Source organism: Halyomorpha halys, unplaced genomic scaffold (genome assembly GCF_000696795.3).
Source record: "Halyomorpha halys isolate HHAL.00 unplaced genomic scaffold, Hhal_1.1 Scaffold859.1, whole genome shotgun sequence".
Classification (NCBI taxonomy): Eukaryota; Metazoa; Arthropoda; class Insecta; order Hemiptera; family Pentatomidae; genus Halyomorpha; species Halyomorpha halys.
The window spans coordinates 39,612-63,603 of NW_027115553.1; the positions used below are offsets into that span (position 1 = coordinate 39,612).

General features: G+C 30.1%; 1 protein-coding gene and 2 long non-coding RNA genes across 5 annotated transcripts in view; all 3 read right to left on the reverse strand.

Moving 5' to 3' along the window:
* The window catches only part of LOC106686669 (uncharacterized), a 6,680-nt gene extending 5,060 nt beyond the window's left edge, over window positions 1–1,620 (reverse strand). The window contains exon 1 of one of the 2 annotated variants that reach the window (XR_001344053.3): window positions 1,439–1,570. This is a non-coding gene — a long non-coding RNA (uncharacterized lncRNA). Of the gene's footprint in view, window positions 1–1,438 lie in introns of both variants that reach the window. The other variant, XR_010844896.1, reaches the window with a different exon arrangement.
* A 7,728-nt stretch (window positions 1,621–9,348) lies between these two features.
* LOC106686670 (uncharacterized) lies at window positions 9,349–12,585 on the reverse strand. Its single transcript, XR_001344054.3, has 2 exons — window positions 12,360–12,585; window positions 9,349–9,504 (listed from the first exon to the last, which is right to left on the reverse strand). It is a non-coding gene; the product is annotated as an uncharacterized lncRNA (long non-coding RNA).
* Window positions 12,586–15,115: 2,530 nt separating this feature from the next.
* LOC106686671 (defensin coprisin) lies at window positions 15,116–17,976 on the reverse strand. Of its 2 annotated transcripts, none has more exons than XM_067052581.1 (4): window positions 17,835–17,976; window positions 15,671–15,736; window positions 15,524–15,586; window positions 15,116–15,391 (listed from the first exon to the last, which is right to left on the reverse strand). In XM_067052581.1, the coding sequence occupies exons 1-4, from the start codon at window positions 17,914–17,916 to the stop codon at window positions 15,234–15,236; spliced, it is 369 nt and encodes a 122-aa protein (XP_066908682.1). In that variant the 5' UTR covers window positions 17,917–17,976; the 3' UTR covers window positions 15,116–15,233. The 2 variants fall into 2 exon arrangements, with proteins under 2 accessions (XP_066908682.1, XP_014285579.1); XM_014430093.2 differs by having other exon boundaries at window positions 15,116–15,397.
* Between the last annotated feature and the right edge of the window lie 6,016 nt (window positions 17,977–23,992).

A 23,992-nucleotide genomic window follows, 5' to 3' on the forward strand; every position in this document is an offset into this window, starting at 1 on the left:
ATTTTTATATTTTTTATTTATTTAATTTTTTTTTTACTTTTATCATGCCATAGGCGTTGATGACCAGAGGGTTTTACGCCTTTAAGCAACAATCAACAACAACAACATATCCAATTATCGTGAAATATATGTTTTTCAAATCCGACTTCTGTAGCATAAATTATTCTTTTTGTGATACTTAAAAATAAATTAAGTTTTATACAATTCGTTATCTAATTCTTATTATCCCATATCTATTGTATTCTTCTTTGTATCACATATCTATTTTATCCCACATTATATCAATTAGTCATTATTATTTCCGTTTTATTTTGCTATTCTTTGTTAATTGTTTTCCTGTCCTTTTAAAAGCAATTTAGTATTCATTATTTTTCAAAAACAATTGATATGTTTTTTTAGTTTTTTTTTGTTTAATTTTTTTTTTTTTTTACATATTATTAACTGTTAGTAGTATCTACAACACCCAACTAAATAGTATTCATTACCAACTGCCTCTTGGAACTGATTCGAGCTTACAAACATCTAAATCAAGGGTGTGTATATGTATAATACAGTAAGTAATATTCACACTGGTCAATATTATATTGGGTTGATACAAAATTAATTAAAGAGTTTTTATAGCTATTGAAAAAATGTCATAACTTTACAAGTAATTTATTCAAGAATAAATATCAATTTATTCAAAATAATTCCAATCAGAATTAATACACTTTTGCCAATGCGATCTCATTAAAAATTACTCTGGTTTTGAAAGTTTTTCTCGCAAGAAGTTGTCCTGAGCTTGAAAAAGTGGAAGTGAGTTGGGAAGAAATCAGGAGCAGAAATCATATAGCCTGATTGTTGAAGGATTTCGTCGCCCGACACGTGGTATTGTTTTTTTGGCACTAGTTTATCCGTGTGGCACCCACTTTTTTTTTTTTAGTTTTACCAGATGGTGAATTGGTTCATAGCAAGTTCTTCCTCTGTTTCTCAATTGGAATAATATTAGAAGGGATTTGTGCAGCACTGTGCTCTAGTTTGTATTCGTAAAAATAAATTTGACAAAAATCGCTCTTTGACATTTTACTTTCAATGGTTTTCAACTGACATAACAAAACGATTTTTTGTTTAAATCAACTTTTTATTTTTATACTAGATCGGCCTGATGGGCCTTACATGGTTGATATAACTTATTATATATATTTTTTAACAGTTGATTATGAGCGGGTATAAAAAAATAATAATAAAATAAATAGATAAGAATAATTCTTCTTAATAAAAGAGGAAAGTAAAATTAATAACAATTTTGTTTAAACCTTTGGTAAAAAAAAAAACGTATAAGATAAGGTTTAAGGATTTGTTATACAATTGGTTGTTGAAGCTAAAGCGTTAACATTTTTAGTTTTCGTATCAACGCCAAAACAATAATTTATTATATTATATAATTCTTAATCCTTACCAGGACGTGTTGCATAGACGAGAAATAATATGTAGATGAGGATGTGGAGGAAGGATGCGAGGATGTTAGCCATGGTCCAGCGTCCAGTGTAGACGTCATCAAGCTCCGCATCCTATATATATTGGTGCCGGTGGTGGTTAGGTCTGCCAATTATACAGCTATTTTTAAACATGCTACTTCGTTCCAGCATTGGCATCACTGTAGTTATCTAACCTCAGCCAGAATAATTATTTTGTTTATAGTCGAGTATAAGTAGGAAAAAATATATACAATTTTTCTAAGTAAAACAAAAATATTATATATTATTTAAAAAGAACAGGAAGTTTAGATAAGGGAAAAACATATTTTAGAATATAATTGAAATATTCCAAAGCCTCAAAAACTGTAAATAACTAACCTTGGAAGAGATGGAGCAAGCTTAGACGTCCCTGAGCGCTGTACCGTTGCTACATATATATGCTTAATATACAGGTCTTTTTTTGAATGTTGATGTGAGATGTGCATTCTTTAGTTTGTGAATAATATAGTGTATAATGAATAAGATAGCGTAAAAAAAAAAAAATCGGAAATCAACATTTTACTGAATCGCATTTAAATTATTGACTACAGCAGACATCCCAACCAATCCTAACACTATCCTCACCACGTATGCCGATGACACATGTGTGCTCGCTGCTATTAATAACCCTTTAATTGCATCCAAAACTCTTCAATCCCATATCACCGCCCTCGAAGAATGGTGATGTAATTGGAGGATTAAAATAAATTCCAACAAATCCCATAAAATTACCTTTACCCTCCGTCGTAAACCTACTGACTGCCCTACAGTATACTTCAATAATGTTGCCCTTACCCCTGTTGAACAGATCCGCTACCTTGGTCTACATCTGGATAAACGATTAACCTGGAATCCTCACACACGACTGAAAAGACTGGAAACTGCACGTCGATTTCGACTATTACAGCACTTACTAGACCAACGGTCCAAACTTCCAATTCATTACAAAAGACTGATCTAGATGACTGTAATAAGGCCTATCTGGACATACGGCGTTGAGCTCTGGGACTCCACTAAACCTTCGAATTCCTCTCGTATCCAATCCTTCGTAAAATCCTAAATGCTTCCTACTTTGTCACAAATAAAATCATCCACAAAAACAAAAATGTTCCATTGGTAACCGATCTAGCCCGAACCAGAAATAAATCCTTCCATTACAAACTCCCTAACCACTCAAACCCATTAGTTTCTAATCTTGCTTCCTCTTTTATTCCTGACAATCCTTCGAGGCGTCTGAAAAGACCTAGCCTCGAGACCTTATTTTGTAAAAATGTTTTTAGAGTGCTACCATTGCGTAGTTTCTCTACATGCTTGTACCATACCATTATGATTTCCTCATCTTTACTTGATGTATTTATGTACAGTTGTAAATATCAATAAATAAATTTAAAAAAAAAATTATTGACTAATATTTGCTAACGATAGTTGTGCAATACCAAAGATTTTGAAAATCATTATATTTAAAAGCCCAATGGGTACCTTATAATGTAACCACTAAGTTTAGTAATAATAATAATAATAATTTATTTATTTTTTTATGGGGCAACACCCGAATAAATAGAGTTAGCCTGTGAAATACATGAAATAGATCATCTATTGTAGTAATTTTACAAAAATGATGAGTTAAAGATCGTTTATATTAACTAATAAAAACATTATACCCGAGCTGGGCTACCACATTCGTTAGAATAAAACAGTAAAAAAAAAGTCACTTCATATTTAATAATATTAAAAAACAAAAAATATACCTCATAATGGGACGATAGGTGTTCAGCTTTAAACAAAAAGTGTTGGGTTACATATATAAAAAAATGTTTAAGGTACAATCCTAAGGGTACAGACAGAAATTCATTCAACTGATTTCGGCTAATATCGCTTAGCTTCGGCATGTATCGGATTCGGTTCTCATGAAACGCGGGGCAATTTGTCAAAAAATGAAAACATTCCTCCAGGGGCATTCCGTCAGAAGCTGGACAAAGTTTCTGTGGATCTAAAGTATAATTGTGTGGACCGACATTTAGAGTAATTGCATATTTACCGGAAAGTCGTAGTTGGGCAATTATTCTTAAGTGAGCTTTAGGGCAAACGATTTTTAGGTAGCTTTGAGGAGCATCCTTTTTTAATGAAGACCTTACCGAACCACGGGTTAAAGGTTGATTCTCGTAATAAAAAAAAGTCTTTATCCTCAACAAATTCCCTGTATCTATCCAAGATTTCCCCCATTCTAATTTTGATACTTACCGGATCATTAAGTATCATCGGGTCGAACATTCCGAAGCTCTTATATATTTTTCTTATCTGCGTTACCCAATTATATTCCAGACTCAAACGATTGTTACTGTCTAGCTTAACCACTAATTAAAAATAAATGTATATTTTACTTCTGTTTATTTTACCCAGTGTGTCTCCGATGAAAATATTACGATTAATTCAATCATCTAAATACTACTATTAATAACTAAAATAATTTCCAATGTATTATCATTTCATATACAAGTTCAGGTTACAACGGACTTTCCAATATAATTTTTCTCTGGTCCATATATTATTTTATATAGTGGCCTCTATATTAAATAAAAATTATATTTTATTTACACCTTATTTCTTTTCATTCCAATTTCAACCTCTGTAACTTTTTTATAATAATACGTCATGACTTGACAAACACACGCTTACGAGCAAAGGTACAAACACACACACTCAGAATTATTTATGTCTCATTTATGTTACCAAAGATATGTGAGACAAGAATAAGGAAGTAAAATGAACCTCTGCTCACAAAGACGATTGGCCCCGAGACCAAGGACAGCATCTCAGCATTTAATTTCAACAACCCTCTCCCATTTCAGGTTACTACTCTTTCCTTATCTTAATTTTGATTCATTAATTTCAGTTTTTATTTATTTTATTTTTCTTGAATCTGTCTGCTCAGACCCTTCGTAAGGCTATAAGTAATAACCTACCTGCCTTCCTTCTTCTTAAAAGAAAAAGACGAATGGTCAGAAACCTAGATATAATTTTTTACATTTTTTTTTTACTGGAAAGCTGCTGAACCGATTTGAACCAAACTTGATATTGTTTTTATCAGAACCATAAAAAGGTATTTTGCAATATTAAACTGTCATCTGCATTGTTGAAATAATACGGCATACGTACTAAATTTTTTTTTTTTTTTTTAATTTCAAAAGTAACAATCTTCCAACGCCTACCCCAGCTGGTCAGATTATAATTAAAAACCATTTCCAATAGACGTTAATAAAAAGTTTACTGGTTCTTTGGGGTGCATCCGATATACCAGATTTTTTCATAATTGCCTCTGCATATTTTGAAATTTAAGGTCAATATTACCTAACGTTTTACGAGTAGCTTGATTATGCAAATTTCACAAATTTTGGTACATTAGAAGACGTGTATGAAGGTATATTTTATCTTAAATTTTGAAAGGAAACGTAATGTTATCGGAATACGATGTCCGAGGTGTAGTGCAGTCCATTTTTGTTTACCCCGGAAACCTATTTACAATAAAAATATTTCAATTTTTTTCTTTTTTATTGTTTCTTATATCCAGAAGTAGAATGTTTACCCGTTGAACATTTTTTATTTTGTTTCTGTACACTCCCGTAAAAACTACGTTTTTTTTTTTTTTAGAAGACAGTATTTTTTCTAAGACAGCTAAAGTACATTTTCTGTTTAAAAAAAAGTTAAAATTTTTACCTAGTCTATACAAAAAATAACTGTGAATGTCATTCAAAATATATTTAAAACTACATAGCATGCGAGAAAAAATAAATATATTTTTCAAAGTAGAGCAAATTTTCTAATATTTGATCTCTAATTGAACTCAGTACGTTCAATATCTTGTGAAATAAATGTTTTCAAAAACAATATTTTTTTTCAAATAATGAGGAGTAAAAATGTGCAAATATATTTTGGCAAATATCATGAAAACTGTTAATTTCCAAAGTTCCATAAGTTATACAAACCTATATGTCTCTGACAGGGTTCTGATACAAGGAGAAGTATCTGAAACCTTTGAAGTCAGAACAGCATTAATAAACTGTCTCAAGTTTGTAATGTATAATTTTTATATTTGTTGGTGAGTGCAATAGATGAAATAAGCCTATGTTTCATCTAATCGTAACATTGAATACGCCAATCCTCAGTCTGTCGAAATCTATTTCTTAATGTAGATAGGAATCTGTTTTGGTAACTTGTTGAGATCTTGAAGTGATCAGAATTGAACTAGATTGTTTTAACCTCTGTTCACAGTGCATTATTCAGTAGACCACTCTTCCTCAATAATAGCAGGAAAAGTTTATTTTAAATCATTACTCATGCCTATATATTTCTCTCATAACTATAATATTCCATGTTTTTATATGCCTCGCAGTTTAACAACTTGCCTTAAAATTAATTATAATAAAAAACGAATAATTTGCCTCAGGAATGAACTGACGCTACCGGTTATAGCCACACAAAAAGCCGAACCCATAGAGATAGTAAAAAAGCTGTCCGGCTTAAGTCACGCACAAAAACTCTACCTCGTTGGTAGAAAGAATAATTTATCGTTCGGCTGGACGTGAATGCTGCTTAAAGATATGTCAGTCGTTGAGATATTTTGCTTTTTATTGTATTTGCATCATGCATTACCGAACTTCATCTAACATTAAATATATACTCTTAAAATCTTGTCATACTTCTAATAGAACTGTTCAATAAGCAAGTGAAAAAATGTATAATAACGTTTCGTTCTTGATTTCTTTTAATAATAAAATAATTATACTGCCTATGTTTTTCTTTGTTTAATATGTTTTTTGGTAATTATTATAAAAAGGTCATTTAACCTGTTATTATATTTCTGTTTATAGGACATGAACGGAAAACAATACTTACTATATAAAAATATTTATACATTTTGGATTCTTAATGATCTTAGCTTATTTCATTATCGCATCTCTGATGAGGAAGACCGCGATAGTCGCTGTCGTTTAGAACTTATTTATTAGAAATATTAATACTAAGAACTCTTGTGATACCCATTTCAATTAATCTCGAGTTCACCGTTTAATCCTCTGAGGAGAAAGATTTAATAAAAAAAAAATTAAATATATGAGCAACACAAAACTTACGCTGACTACCCTACTTAGAGTTGAAAGCAATCTTTTATATGAGTTCTTTAGAAAATTTAATGCTTTTTCAATTTATAGCTCATAGTTTTTTTACATGCATAAATTATCAGTTTTCTGAAAAATAATGCTGCATTTCGATAATTGTCATAATAATTAAATGTTGACTTTTCTATAAAAAAATCTTTTATTTACACTTTCTCTATAGTTTTAGTAGAACAGTTTAGCCATGGTTTTTAAAATTTTTCCAAAAACATTTGAAGTCCATTTTGATTATGTCTATATCTATTATCTTGTGTATTTGAAACAATTTAAGAATACTGGAAAAGTTTAATCAATTTGTACTGTTTTAATAATTTCCTACTAAATCATACATGTTTAAATTAATTATTTTGGAGCTATAAAATTACATGCTTTCTTTTTAATTATTTTAAATTACTATATCATATTATTATATAAAATTTCAGCCCATTTTGGGTAGAATCCCTAACTATGACAACAACTAAACCATTTTTTATCAAGTTTTAACTGCATCATCATCTTCATTAATTAATTTAAAAACTTCCCTTTGATTATTATAAAACACTTCTCCCCACTTAAAAATCGAATAATAATACATTAGATTGATTTTTCGTGATTAATTAATACATTTATAAAAACTTATTGCAATGTAAAAGCACGACCTGGACCTATTCTGGAAAAAGATTTAATCATACGTAATGTGTTAATTGAAATTTGTTTCAATTTTTCTATCTTTATTAGTGATATTTTATTTGTTATTAGTAAAACTCATTTACTCAGTAATGCAGGTAATAAAAAGTTTATGGTTGTTGCGTATAAATTGTCTCTATTATTTAGAATACTTATTCGTTTTAATTACATTCGTAGTATTATAACATAATTTTAACTTTTACGTAAATTACTATTTCAGTTTTAATTATTACTAATTTCACGTTTTATTCTGTTACAGGTGAGTACTATTCTAATCATGGTGGAACAAGTGGATTTATTTCCCCAATGGTAATAATTAAAATGAATGATCATAGCAAGTTAAAATGACCTGCTTCGTTTATTACTTATTTTATAGGAATCTTTTATAACATAATATGAAAACAGAGACAAAACTTATTTTACAGATATTGTATATAACATTTTATGGAAACAGAAACAAAAAATTTAATGTTTAGGATGTGTGTGTGTTCCACTTCCTTGTTTATCGGAAAATAGTTTTACCTTGCAATTGTCATTTTTTGAAAATCCGGATTGCTTTTTTTTCTATCAATTTTGATATATTTTGCCAATTTTTTTTTTGGTGGATTTTCTATTTTTCTTTATTTAAAAAGATATTTTTCACAGTAGATAAAGAGAGTGACATTCGCTTAAGAGAGAAAGTGGGTGCTCCAGTGAGACAGAAAAGAACCCTCCGAGGAAATGGAAAAGAGATTTTTTCTTTCGAATTCGAGGAAAGATGTCCTTTTCAGATCCTTAATCAAGTCCTGCCCTTGAAGAGAACTTTAAATATCACCCCTTCTTCAAGGAGGGTATGCCTCTTCTTTAATATTGGGTCCTTTTTTCTCCAAGAGAATCAAGATTTTGCGTCTGATCGATGGCCCTTTCAGCTCTAGATTAAGATTTTCAATACTATTGAATTTTTTTTTTGAAAAATAGTTCAATTTATATCTGAAGGTACTATATTCGTCTTTCGTTGTTTGTAATTCAATGCGAATCTAAAGACTATTTTCTGAAACATCCAATATTTGTCTGGATCCGAACGAACGCTTTTGCAAATTTCGACCAAGTGACATATCAATTTACCCAATAGATAGTGGAGCGATACAAACATACATACATATGTGTGTGTGTGTGTGTGTGTGTGTGTGTGTGTGTGTGTGTGTGTGTGTGTATATATATATATATATATATAACACAAATGTTATCAACACTTATTAAAAACTAACTGCTATACAATAAAATCATATAATTCATACTAAATTATAAATTTATTGACGATTTCTTCCACTTGGTATCAAATTTTGTTCCTACTCTATACGATGCACTACATAATTTTTTTGTTGCTAATTCATTCGTTCATTCAAGCATTCTTAATGAGATACCTTCGAAGCGAGTGACTTGGCTCCTTAAGGGATGGTATTGCTCCAAAAACATGTGACCTAGCAGTTGTGATGATAGGCTCAAAAGGGCTGGGAGGAAAAGAAAAGAAGTATAACTTCTAATCGGTGGTTTGCACAGTCGAAAAATTATCGTAGGTTTCCTGACATTTTCTTTCTCCTCCTGTTGTTCTCTGTTAAACAAAATATGTCCATTTGTATAGCTAGATTGCTCCTTCTTAAAGCATAAAGATTATATTAGTCTATCCTATCCTATCCATGGCGCTACAGCCCAGTTTGGACCTTGGCCTCCTCAATGAGCCTTTGCCATGTAGCTCGGTCTTGTGCGGCACCTCTCCAGTTGCGGATGCTTAGAAGTCTGGAATCATAAGTAGAAATTCCATACTCACAAACAAGTAAAGTTAGATTACTGTGGGCAGTTAAGTTCTCACCATTATCCTTGATAACAGCAATCAGTACTAGTGACAGTTTTCGAATGAATTTTACACTTGCCCCGTCTATCCTAGTTAATTGCAGGAAAACAATAAAACTAATATACTATAATTAAAATGTGATATATTAATTATTAAAGTCCATTTATTAGAAAAGACAAATAGATAAGTTATAAATTCTTTTATTGACAGCAACACATTTTGTTGTTTTGTGTGGAGTAAAAGCCTCCTGTTACTCTTCTAGACCTACAAGCTTTGATTGGGCATTGAGGAACAGTAGCGTCTGTCTGACATGTTTCCACCTTCAGCCTAGGTTCGATTCCTGGAAAAGATTTTAATTTTATATTTATTTACTTCATTAAACCTTTAAATTATGGTATAGATTAGTTGCAGTGGATTGTAAAATCTTAACATAACACAGAGATCGTCGAGTGATCTATAACGTATGAAAACTAACAACAAACTCCCGTGAACCTTATATACATATTCAGCCAGTTTCGTGCAGCAGGATTTTAATTCATATAATCACTTGGACCAGAAATATCCACAAAGAAGAAAATGGAATGAAATCCAGTAGGAAAAAAGAAAATTAGGCAAAAAAAGTAAAATGCAAACGGTAATTCAGCTCAATCAAAAGATCTAACGCGAATGGAAACAAACTAGAAACACTGATTGGTTTAGAAAGTCATCGTTAAGAAGAAGGGAGTCTAAAAAATAAGTCAGATAATACAGATACATCGCTTGAACGACATGAATACGCCATAATATGCAAATTCCAGTTAGGTGGAAAATTTAAAATGCTTTGGTTGGAAGATTTCAACTTCGGCTTCATTGGTGATAATGCTTTGTTTTGTGGACGCTTTTCACATGACCATCTGAGGATGTTCTGCTCCTGGATCAAAGATTCCAACAACTTGTTTCTCAATGCCCCAGGGGAACAGACTGACAATATAATTTTTCGGTTAAATCACCATAAAAAACCATTTGCTTCTGGCGATAAGGCCAAGCTTCAAATCAAAATCGTTCGTTCCTCATACAATATTCCTCATATGATTTATTCGAACTTTTTATGTATTTCCTCAATATTATGCCTTCTATCTTCATTCTTCTTGTATTTTCCTCAACATGTAATTCCTCTATGTGCCTTGAAAATGATGTCCTGAAAATAGCAGTCCAGTCTAATTATAGTGGAACCTTTTTTTTTTTTTAATTCCTTAAGTATAAATTTTAGGACGGGATGAGATGAGACTGGCCTACATTCCAGAGGAGATGTTTCTACAAGCAGGCCGAACGCCTTGAGAAATAGCTCAGGTTATGTAATCTTCTCGAAACTGGTTTGTACACATTGATAATGTACATACTTATCGAAACATTCATGATCTAAGATGAAGATGCTCTCTCAGTTGTTTTTTCCTGTTCCACATGAGAAACCACACAAGCAAATATTGGTATCTGAATCTAATGGATTATTTTTTGAAACTTATTTATTAGTAGCGCCGATCTATAAACTCATATACTCAGAACAATTCGAAAAAAATACGAAGCTTATTAATGAAATAAGTTACTAATTAGATGTTTGAAGAGCTACCTGTCCCAATCTAGGGTGGGTGAAAACCCATTTAACTAGGACTAAAGTCTGGGAACTTGAATCCAACAATGGTTGGCTCCTAATTACTTAGAAGATTGTATACAGGTACGGCTGGTATATAGGCAAAACGTTTAATCGACTAATCTATTTAAAATATATTATAAAATATAAAATAAAATATATTAAATAGTCTTAAATTAATCTTTCTGAATAATGTTGTTGTTATTTAAATTATTTTATTTTTTTTTAATAATTTATTTATTGATATTTACAACTGTATACATATATACACATCAAGTAAATTTCCTGTAAGTGATATTATGACATTATAAAAACATGTGGAGAATCTACCCATTGATAGAACTCCAAAAACATTTCATAAGAAGAAGATTTCGAGGCCATCTTCTTTTCAGACGCCTAGGAGGATTATTAGGTAGTGAAGGAGAAGCCAGGCTAGAAACGAGTTGGTTTGGGTGGTTGGGAAGTTTATTATGGAAGGATTGGTATCTGGTTCTGGCCAAATCGGCAGCATAGGAGACATTGAGGTCCTGATGGATGATTTGATTTGTGACAAAGTAAGGAGCATTAAAAATTTACGAAGGATTTTGGACTGTAAGTATTGGATTCGAGAGGAATTAGATGGTTTAGTGGAGCCCCATAGCTCAACTCACACATACGTCCAAATAGGCCTTATTATAGTCATGTAGATCAGCCTTTTGTAATGGATTGGAAGTTTGGACCGTTTGTCTAGTAGATGTTATAATAGTCGGAATCGACGAGCAGTTTCCTGTCTTTTCAGTCTTGTATGTATGATAAATCAATTTTAGTATATATCATAAAAACTACTATTCCTACGAAGGTAAAGGTCATAAACGTCTTTATAGTCCAGTATACTAGCTTTAATTTGAGTGCTAATAGACATCTGTACGTCAAATGGTTTTTGAGATATAGATTTTTCAAAATAAATTCACGAACTATTGATCTTTTAGTACGTACCAAACAACATTTTTATGAAAGGTTGCATTTTAAAAAGCTCTCGAGAACTATTAAACGTAAATAACTCTTTTAGGGCTCATATTTTAGCAAATTTGCTCTTCTTTAAATGACGTTCTCTCAGGTTTTCTTGTGTTTTTACTACTTTTTAAGATATAGAGTTCCGAATGAAAAATTAGTGTTTTTTAAGGTTTTGAAACAGCCACCGTTTTTTATTCCCCCTACCTATACTTGGCAGATTCGTCAATTTTGACTATTAATTATACGTAGTTTTCATTTAATCAAAAATTGGGGTGAGATAACTTCCTTTTTTTCTTCCCGGCTCTTGTACTATGTTAGGTGTCTGAGTCATCCCCCCTATCATGTTATATTTTTTGAAATATTATTATATTTTCAATTTCAAATATGAATACATACTCTATTTGGAACTCGTTTATTGCAGAAAAGTAAAAAAAAAAATCATTAAAAAACATTTAAACCACTTTAGCCCACTATCCTGTAAATTTAAAGTTCTAAATTATGTTTTTAACTTTTGATGAACCTATTAGGTATATACAATATAAAAATAATAAATGATATCATACATGTATACTCACCCGAAACTTGTGCTCCCCCTGGCAATCCAGTGGCCAGTACTACGCCAAGAGCCAGTAGAAGTAGTAGATTCTTCATGGTAGTTGTCTGTCTCCAAGTGCTTAGAAAACTGTCCTACTGGGAGTCTATGTTATTTCCCTCTGGTTTCTACAGAAGCCTCTAGGTCATTTCCATCTAGTTACGTCACATCATAGATAGGCTGTCGGTTACTTCTTGTGTTAAAGTTCTTATCCAGATCTCCATATTCATTGTTTAAAAAAGTATATTATAGAATATAAAATTGCAAAAAATTTGTTACATACAAATGGACCTCATTGATTAATTCATTTTACAGGATGCTTCATGTAATTTATGTTTCTTGAGTGTGTTCCTTATTTGTATTAACGATTTATGATTTTTACTTCAATCTTATCACTGAAATTATTCTAATCCATTTAGTTAATTTTATATTTTAAAATGTACACCTTTAAGAGTATACGTATAAAACTTTATAATTAAAATGATAAAAACGATATTTTTAGTACTTCTATTATTTTCATCTTTTCATTTTTATTTTATTCATTGTATCATTACAAAACTTTTTTAAAAGAAAGAATTTACCGAGGTTTTTTTTTAAAAAATATATAAATTATTGAGGATAATAAGAACCAGATGCATTTCTATTCGCAGGATAAAAATCTATCATCATATGTTATACTTTTTGTCTTATTAAATAAAAGAGAATAACTCAATCTCTTCCACAGTATTCCATATGCATCAGTTTCTTTGGAATATCAATGGTTACGTTCGTTTAATCAAATGAATAAATAGTTGTATGGAAAAAATCCCATCTGTTGGGATGATTGTTCATAATTGAAGGAAACAAAAGGACTCTAAGCTCTTTTCTCCTGCATCCCTCTACAAGTAAAGGATCCTTAAGTTCCGAAACGTAAAGATGAAATAAATTATATAGAAAACATTTTGTATGCCTATTTTTCTTTAAATATCTGCAATAAAATTAATCAATGCAAACATAATATTAATCTAAAACATATTAAAAATTACTCATTTCGTTCATGATAAGAAAGATTGAAAGATAAATAATTACTTATCACAAATTACATAAATAAACACTAGATTTCCAAAAGAGTAATATATTGTAATACATAAATAATAAAACAATTATATTTAGACCTCCTTTTGTGATATTATTATTAAGCAATAAAATATAAAATAGTGGACATTTATTATTCTGTTTAATAATCTCTTCTGTGCATTTTTAATTCAGTACATTATATTTTTTAATAAGTGAATGAGAAAATCCTATTTTAAAAAAAAAAAATTATTTTTTTTCATAGTAAGGCATGACTAAGAGAACAAATATTTTGAACTAAGTTGTTGTATCAATCATACACATTTGAATACAATCTTAATCAGCAATAAAAAAAAACACTTTTCATTCATAATTTTAGATTATGTGAATGGATTATCTACTGTAAATCGTGAAAATTTACCAAAAATTTTACTTATATTTTTAATTTTCAAGGAAACATCATTTCAGGTTAGATGATTATCAACAATTGTCATGTAATTGAACAGGTCTGTCTGACATGACAAATGCATCATTTGTGAAAATAGCACATGTATCGATACTTAAATAATAGATTCAATTTATAAATAAATAATAGTAATTTATTTTGGGGGTCCTGATATATCTCAGATTACAATTTTTATAAAAAATATGTGAATGAAATATCAACCCATTCTCTCAAAATGATATAAAGAGGAATCCTTATGAAAAATATAAACATGATAATCATGTAATGTGAATGCTTACGACCCACCAAGGAGGTTCAGTACTTTGTAAGGAAGTACTTTTTTCAAAACAACGGTCATACAAGGTGATTTTGTCAAGATCCAGATTTTTCCTCAATAAGGATACCCACTTTATGAGGCTGGATGGACCATATGAGATTTCCCTAACCCACAGGGTTGACTGAAAATGGTGTAACAGAAAATACTATCTGTCCAGCCGGATTCGAAACCGGGTCCTTGGAATCAGAACAACAGTGCCACTCCATTCTCTGGTAAACATGATTAAATATGTACATATATAATATATAGATATATTTAACGAAAGGAAAATCAACTATTTAGTCATGAATTTTTTGCGAGTTCTTCTAAAGAAAGTCTTGCTTCTAAAAAATTTCAACAAGATTTCATTTATTCATCACATAATCTGCAATAAAAGTCTCGAAAGACAATTTCATATAAAAAAAATTAATTCACAAACAACAACCTCAGCAAATATTTACGAATATAAACTAATATAATTATTTTACTACCAATTCAACTTTTTCAGAATGTTGCCTTGGACTCCCGACTTTGTATATTTCATTCAGTAGCAATGAATCCGTCCAAAACTGTCCAACTAATTAAAAAATATACTTATAATAAATAAAATCGAGTCCAGACTGAATTAATAGAAAACATATCTCATAAATGTAAGGTTTTAAAAAAAAAAAATATATATATATATGTTTTGATTACTTTGTTGAAAAAATCTGACTATAAAATGAATCCAAAATTATTTTTTTATTTTTTTTTTATTTTACACTCTTCTACAATTAACATTGCATCAACGATATTTGACCCCGATAAACCCAACTACCCCCCCCCAACCCATACTTCCCATCTCTACTAGTAGTTAATTTTTTTTAACCGCTAAACAAATATCATTTATTAATGGTCTAGGTTTTATAAAAATAAAAATTCAAAATCAATTTTCTAAAAAAAATTATATTTAATATTTATAAAAAAGAAATGTTACAATAAATAAATTTTAAATTCTATTAAAAAATTTTGTCGGTGGGTCGATTGAACTCTTAGCATACACTTCATTTCCTGCACTTGCAGATTGTGTTCACACACTTGCCACCTTTGAAGCCCTTGGTGAGGCAGTGGATCGCGCAAGCGGAATGGTTTATTGTCAGCCACTTGGATGTGAAGCTGAGTGCGTCGCAAGTGGCTCTCTTCAACCTGGCCCCGTGCTCTTCTGCATCTGTGAAAAATATATATACCATAAAAATATATATTATATACATGTCATAGATTTATTACATAATCTCAACAGTAATAAGGATTGAAATAAAAACGGAGGATCAGAAAAAAAAGCTGAGTGTCATACCTTCCAAAGGTAGCTCTTGTAAATCAGCTTCTGAAAGTGACCTGGATTTCCTCATGAGTTCATCTGAAATAGCAATTATTTTTTAAAAGATTCTGAATCCAAAAAGCACAATTTTTGAAATATTTAAACAATATAGTAAAAACTTACCTTGGAATAACTGGACATCTTCGAATTCCGTGTCCGGAAGCGATCTTCTATGCTTGAGAAAGTCATCTACAAATCAGAAATATCTTATTAGAATTCAACTTCAATTATTATCATTGCTATAAAATGGAGGAATTGAAAGAAAAGTACTCTTCAGTATAGTATCCACTGACAGCTATCAATACTTAATTGTATTTAATCAACGAGCAATTTCCTATCTTGTCAGTCTTGTATGAGGATCCCAAGTTAGTCCTTGGTCGGGATGAATTCCTGAGTAGTGGATCTGTTCGACAGGAATAAGTGAAGAATTATTGAAAGATACTGTGAGGCAGGTGATGGGTTTACGACGAAGTGTAAACTTAATTTAATGGGATTTATTTTAATCGTCCAGTCTTGATACTATTTTTCAAGGGTGGCGAAGTGGGATTAGAGTGGTTGGGATACAATGGTAGGGTCATTATTCACTTATAACACTCACGAGTCATCGAAATACTTGGTGAGGACAGTGTTAGGATGGGTTAGGATGTGTTAGGATGCCAGCTGTATACATTGTATAAAGGATAGAACCAAGGATACTACCCTGAGGTACACCAGCAGACTGAGGATAGAGGGATGAATAAGCGCTGTTGTTACATGGAATTACTTTAAATAATATGTCAATGAGATAGGAACGAATGGTGAGAAAGTATGTAGGGGATATAGTACAAGAGCCGGAAAGAAAAAAAGGCAGTTATTTCACCCCAATTTTTTATTACTTTAATGAAAACTATGTATGATTACTAATTAAAAGTATTAGGTATTGATAACGTAATTAATTAAAATATACACTCGTTTTTTTTTCAAAATTTGTATTATAGGTTCAACAAATTTGAATTCGAACTGGTGGTGAAATATAAAAGTAAAATTAATTATTTGTCGATTTCCGCAACTATTGTTTGATTATCAATATCAATTGAATAAAACAAAAACAAAAAAATAAAAGAAAATACATCTAAGGTACTTTAACTATTATTAATTTTTTCATTGACTATTTAAAAAAACAATACATTTTTTGAAATTTTCGTCTCTGGGACTGTTTTAGTAATTCTGATGAATCATCTCTGGACTATTAGCTCAGAGTCAAAAAAATCCTAAAATAAAAACTTCTAAATGATTTAAAATATTGTTTCATTTCTGATTGTTATATATTTAGAACTGAACACTTTATTCCTGACTTGTCTCTAACTGAATACAATATCAAAGTTTACTCGACTAATTTAAAAAAAAAATAAAAATACTCCAAAATAAAAACCATATTACCCGAGTTTCATTGATTCAAGATCAGAAAGTATCTTTAAAAAAGGAATACAAAACCGTGGGACGTTTCAAAATTTATCGAGACTAGTGGAATTTATTCTGAATAAAAAGGATATCGTTAAAGTCTGCATATCTTTTAATTGCCTCAGATCCTAAGAACTGATATTGCATCGTATATATATCAGTCACTAAATTATTAAAGAATTATATTGAGAATTTAGTGAATTATTTTTAGTGTTATTTTATCAAAAATATATTTAAAAAATACAAAAGGATTTCGAATTAGAAAGCTCGTAAATCACACGAATCAGGGTTATTGTTTTGTTTTGTAGATGAATTTCATTTATCTATTGTTTTCAATAACAATAGATATCGTTTTTTTCTTGTTTTGTTGCGATAGTCCATATCATCGACAGTGAAATCAGCGTTTCGATATCGTCCAAGGACTTCCTTAAATACATTATCATGAGTTCATATGACTTTTTCAATTGTTCAGTTCAAAACGTACCGGTCATATCGTTAGGTTACTGTTCTCACTATGACTCGTACAGACTACTGAAATGATATACTACTCGTACAACACTTCAAAATGGTATACTACTCGTACAACACTTCAAAATGGTATACTACTCGTACAACACTTCAAAATGGTATACTACTCGTACAACACTTCAAAATGGTATACTAATCGTACAACACTTCAAAATTTCAGTAGCAAAAAAGATACTGCTGAATATTGTCGATGATTTATATTTAAAAAATCTAAAATTATGCAAAATAAATACTTTGAATAGTACTCTAGATAGACTTCAAAGTTGTCTTGCACCAAAATAAAATAAAAAGATTCTTTTATATTCATGACTTGTCTTACCCTGCTCCGGAAAGTCCTCGATGGCGGGAAAGGCCGAGACTACGCAGACTGCTACAGCAGCGAAGGCAATGAGGTTATTCATTTCTGAAGTTTCCTTCTGGCTGGAAGTCTGGAGTATGATGGCCGCAAGTAGCTGTCGGGGGGTTATATACCCAATGGGCCTATATGTGGTTCACATCACCCGTCTGGAATTTCCAAGCAACCCTTTGGTGTTCTGTGAAGCTATTTCGCAACTAAAGTTTATTTTAGTACTAGCAATTGCTAGATTTAGGGATGTAGATAGATTAATTTAATACAATTGAAAGTTTGATATAATGGAGTTTGATTACACATTGGATTAATGAAAGTATCAATTGCTCATTATATCTTTTGAATTTATTGCATTAAATAAATAACGTAATATATGGTCAAAAAATAGAAATAACTTCAAAACTACTGAACCGATCTACACGAAACTTATGGGTTGGTACAAACTGGATCTAATAGAACAAATTAGGACCGTAGTTATAAAATTAAACGATTGAAATTTTTTTCTTTATTTGAAAGCAATATTTCGCCCTTATATGGGCATTAAGTCTAAATGATTTATATATATGTTAAGTGTCAATGTAAAGAGCGGAATTCAACTTTCCAGCGGTTAAAATAACGTAGAAATTGGATAAAATACAGTGTTATAAGCGATTATATGAACAATGGTCACCGGAAGAAAAAAAAATCCTCCATGTAAATTTAGTTTAAAAATTTCTGATTTGTAATTTCTTTGAAAAGTGGTATTTAAGGGCCCCAGACGACTATAAAACGAATATCATATAAACGAACAATTTTGTTGAACTACTTTACTTCAAGCCTTATTATGTTTTTATAATTTTTTGTGAACATAATATCTTTCAATGGAATCATTTATATTTCTTTCTTATTCTTCAGAAAGAGACAAATCGATTGCCACATTTAAATAACCTTGAAGAAATATATAATTTCTGAGCTACGTTACGAAAATGCTTGATTTGTTAAACAATTTTTTTACTGAAACAATAAGAATTGTGTCACAGAGGTGGCCAACATGTCGCAGGACAATTTTGGTCGATCTTCGATCGCTCGCAATGTCTGGAGTGTATACTTGTACTATGGACTTTGAAGCAATTGTAGAAGACAAAACTTCCTAGCAACAATTTAATGCATTCTGGGAATTCCTATAATTTTGACAACCTACACTGATCTCTGCTCATCCAGCACAATACATTTTGACTTCTGTGTTACACTTGAATGCAACAGTTACGACTTGACTTATGGAAAACATAATCAGTTAGCTTGAATATTTGGTACTACCTTATGGTAGCTTCTTTTCTTTCGTAGTAACAGTATTATTATTAATCTACATTATCCTCGATGACCACGTTGAATTTCAATTTTTCATCTATTTAAAATGCAAGAACCTTTTCTTTGTTTTAAATTAAATTGCTTTAATTACCTATCTATTTACTTGATAAGTGAACATTCACGGTAGCATATCTCTAAACTGCGCTCATTACACTGGGAGAATAATATAAGACAATATTACAAATATATTAGGAATGACAATAATTCTATTTAAATTATGAAGTCAGGATTTTAAACCGTAATAAATTAATAGGGGTATTCATGATCTTTAGTTTAACATGTTAATGCGTGTTAAATGGAAAAACTTATGTTAAATGGAGAAATATTTCCTTCTTTTGCCATGTTAAAACGATGTAACGTGTAACATGGAGAATGACGAGGAAACACGATTACATTTTTACTTTGGCGAATAATAAATGCTGTTTAATATTTGCTGGAATGCAGCATATACTAAAATAGTGTACAAACATAGTATGCATTTCACGCTCTCTCACCCCTTAGACTACGCCTTTGACAAGTCAATGGCGGCGCACTTTTAAGATAAAAAGTATATCTTATTTACAGAAAAGTTTTCCACCCCTGGCCTATAACCTTCTCGGGAAAATCCTGAACAATTAGCAAAACTCTCCATCACAATTAGATGAACGGCATGGTAGTCCATACGGACAAACCAATATTGAATTTTATACATTAGATCATAACGTATTTATAATCATATAAAATATTTTTATGATAGTTCAGTATAACTATTAACATGGTGTTAAGGTAACAATGCTATCAAATTACAAGCACAACCATAACCAACAAATCAATCACTTAGATTAAGTTTAGTTTAAATTAAAAAATAAGAAATTCTTTTCAATCAAGCTTCTTATAAAATCTCGTCTATGGGGTGAGCTTTAATAATCTTAAAACTTTGTTCATTAATGCTTCTTTAAACTTCCTGCTATCTTCTTACTTACATAATATGATGTAATTACCATTAATGTTGAATCAATCATTTTAAATAAAAAGACAAAATTTCTCATTAAGGCTCCATCAAATTAATTAAAACAGACAGTCATGAATAATTCACTGAAATAAAACATCAATATATCACAATAAAATTAAAATTGAACGAATGAAGACCAAACGAGTTTTACGATTTATGGAAAGGGCATATATATTGTTGTCACCCATTATACAATCATCATAAATCGATAGTAACGGTAGTAAAACAAATGAATTACTTGATCATGTCCTTCAATGTTCTCTAATAGCAATATCGAAGAATGTCATTTTACCTTTTCCAAGTGAATCATTTTCTGCTTTGATGTGAGAAAGTTCATCATAGTGCTGATCTCCTCATACTACTTTAATTAAATATTGAATATTAAAATCAGATGGACTAAGAAAATTACTAAGAAAATTATGAAACTAGATCTAACTAAAAATTGTACAACGCAACCAAAACTGGAAAAATTGTTGGGTTGTGGAGAAAAAGTTCCTTTTGGATAACTATTTTTCAAAACAGATTCTTTTCAAACTGATCTTCATCCCTCATCTCAAGAAGGAAAAAAAAAAAATAAATATTTATTCGAGAGTTGTATGCAATTAAAAAAATAAAACAGAACAGTTTTCCTCCTTTGACAGAAGAGTACATGTTTATTCGGTTCATTGTCCAACATATTTTCATTTACGTAGTTATTAACAGATATTTCTTCGTTTAATAATAAAAAAAGTTTAAAAATAAAATAAAAATTGACATCATCTCTTAGTAACTTAAAATCTTAAACGAGGTGTAGAGAGTTGGGGGGTGCGGTTAAAATAAAACACAAATAATTTGAAGTAACTTTTTTAATAGTGCCAACGTTTCGGCCAGAATTTCTAGCCTTCATCTGGGCTAAGAACAGAACAAGATAACAACCAATGAAACAACAAATAAAATATAAGCAGAATGACATAAAGTAAATAATTGTACAGAATGGAATTAATAAAATAAAGTGATGAAATAAGTGGAAAATAAAATGTATACATAGGTAATTGAATAAGAAGGTAAAATAACATACTTAAAGAAAAATGAATATATTAGTCTATTAATAATTTAAAAATTAAAATTATCGAAAGAAAAAGAAAATTCAGAGAAAGAAAATATATGTAACAAATGAAATATGTAACCATAATATTAGACAAAAAGGCAAAATATAAGTTAAGTTTAACTAAAGAAATGAATAGAAAAAAAAGATTTGAAAACAACAATAATAATATATGGTGGACATAAATAATATAACATAACATAACATATTATATATTACGTGGGTAAGGAAAATTGAGAAAAGAATAGAAAAGAAGGGGGGGGGAGGTGTAAAATAAAGATAGGGGAAAAAAAAGAGGATAAAATATTAAACGAACCTGTTAGCTTGAAATCTTACCGCCAAGTGGCTTCTGCCCCGCGAACGGCGACACTCCGATTTAAAATCTTAAACATTATTCTATAATCGTTTACGTCATACTTGTTTAGTTGAAAACAAAAAATATTAATTTATGACTATAGTTGTCCACTAAATATGTATAATACTCACATATAAACAAATACAGCATACTATTAAATCATTGTATTTAATATGTTGTAAGAGAATTGTGAAACAAGTTTATAATTTAGGAGTATTTTATAAAAAATTAATAAATACCCATTTCAAAGACTGAAATGTTTTTGAGACAAATGATTTATTAATAAATGTTACATGTTAAAGTAATTCAGTTTATTTAAAAAATTTCGAATTTCTTGTGTTTAACCAACGGATATGAGGTGCTTCAATAATAATTTTCCAAACGGTTATATGTAGAGCTCTGATAGAATACTTCTCAATTAATGATAATTTAATTGCAAAAATAAAAATGGGAACAAGTAAAAGACCATGTGTTTTTGGTTGACGATAATTATTCGTTTGATAAGGTTATTTTAGTCAATTCAACAATCTGTTGCTAGGAAATAGTTGAATAAAAAATACAATAATTATTGAAAAAAAGGTTTAATAAAAAATATTGAATGAAATGATTCAAGTGTTATATATCATTAAATTATACAAATAAATTTAGTAGTTAATGAAAAATATTATACTTATTTGGCTTATTTCTACAATCAAAATATAAATTATCAAATTTAACTTTTTTAGATAGAACTTTTCTTAACATTCATGATAATAATTAAAACATTTACTATTCTTATAAACCTCATAAAATAAAGATGTTCTCATAATATGGAACAACATTAAATTAAGTTAAACTAATCCTAAGTGTTTCTACTAGCTAACTAGAGATATTCCGAATGTTAAAAAAAGTTCTAATTTAAATTTTAAAAATGAGGATAATTTATAGTTTGTAAAGATGGGATTTGAAACTGGGCAGAGTGCGTCCAAATAAACTAATAAAAAAGTTGAAACTTGATATATCTTTCTGAAATGTCTACTTTTGATTATGGTAACTATCTAATAAAATATTAACCCTATCTAAATATGGCTAAAATATTTAATATTAAAGTTAAAATATATTTATTTAATAATCTTCTCAGATGACTGGAATGAAACATTCATTCCGATAATAAAATATTCACATATTCGATGTATAAATCATAGTTTAAAATGAATTATTATTTGTAGGATTAACAAGGTGCATGAATATGGGACAATTGTCCCGAAACGTTGTACAACTAGAAAGAAAAATATAGGATAATTGATATTCATCTTTGGAACTTTTTTAACCTCAAATATTTATAGAAAACTAGTTAATTTAATGATTATGCTACGTATCTAACTACAAAATGTTTAAATCAGCTGAAGGACAAGGTGTGATGCCTTTTTTTACCTCGAAATGTGACTGGTTTCATTAGGCCCATTCTTTGGTACGGCCATCACAACCAGAATCAGGGTGTAATGACAGTACAGAGAAGCCTTACAACATGCTAACTTGCTCAACAAAAGGATTGGTGAGGAGTAAGACCTTTCTGCTTTTTGGAAGTGTTACGATTAGGACTGAATTTATAAAATTGTAGCTACATGGCAATCATTGAAACTATCCACTCTGTGAAAGTGTTGAAGAAAACTGCTAGGTGAAGGGAAAATAAGAAAGAAGAAAAAGAAAGAGAAATAAAAATGAACCTTAGCTGAACTATTTATTTAAATTAATTATTATTATTTGCTGAATTAATTCAATTCATCTGTTTGGGATGAAATAATAATCCCCAAAGATAACTAGAATTTTAAATTTTGGTCGTAGAAAGAAAACGAAGAGTTAAGAGTTGTATTTTAAGAGAAAAATATGTTTATAACAATTTCAGATATAAGCATCTGAAAAGTACAAATCCCATGGAAATGTCACTGATGGTCCCATGCTTCTTTCTCGTAAACATGAAGACGGAACACCATTTTCCTGTCGCTTGACACAAAAGTTGATGGCGTTAGGCCGAGAATTTTCAATCTCCTATTAAATTGTGTTGCTGGCAATCCTCATATTGAAAGTTTAATTCTGAAAACGCTTCCCTAATCTTATAAATTAAATTTGAATATTTCTATTTCGATCCAACGTTCTGTTCCGAATTGATTTAAACTATAAATTAGCAGAGTTAGTGAATCATTTGGACTGAAGTATAATTCTCAAACAGTAGTAATAATGTCGAATTTATGTTTTTCTTTTCTCTTTTTTTTTTAATTCAACCAAAAGTTATCACAAGATCACCCAAGAGTACAGAGATATGTAAAGAACCTGAAAGTTTCGCAATCCATGTCGTTTATATACACATACAG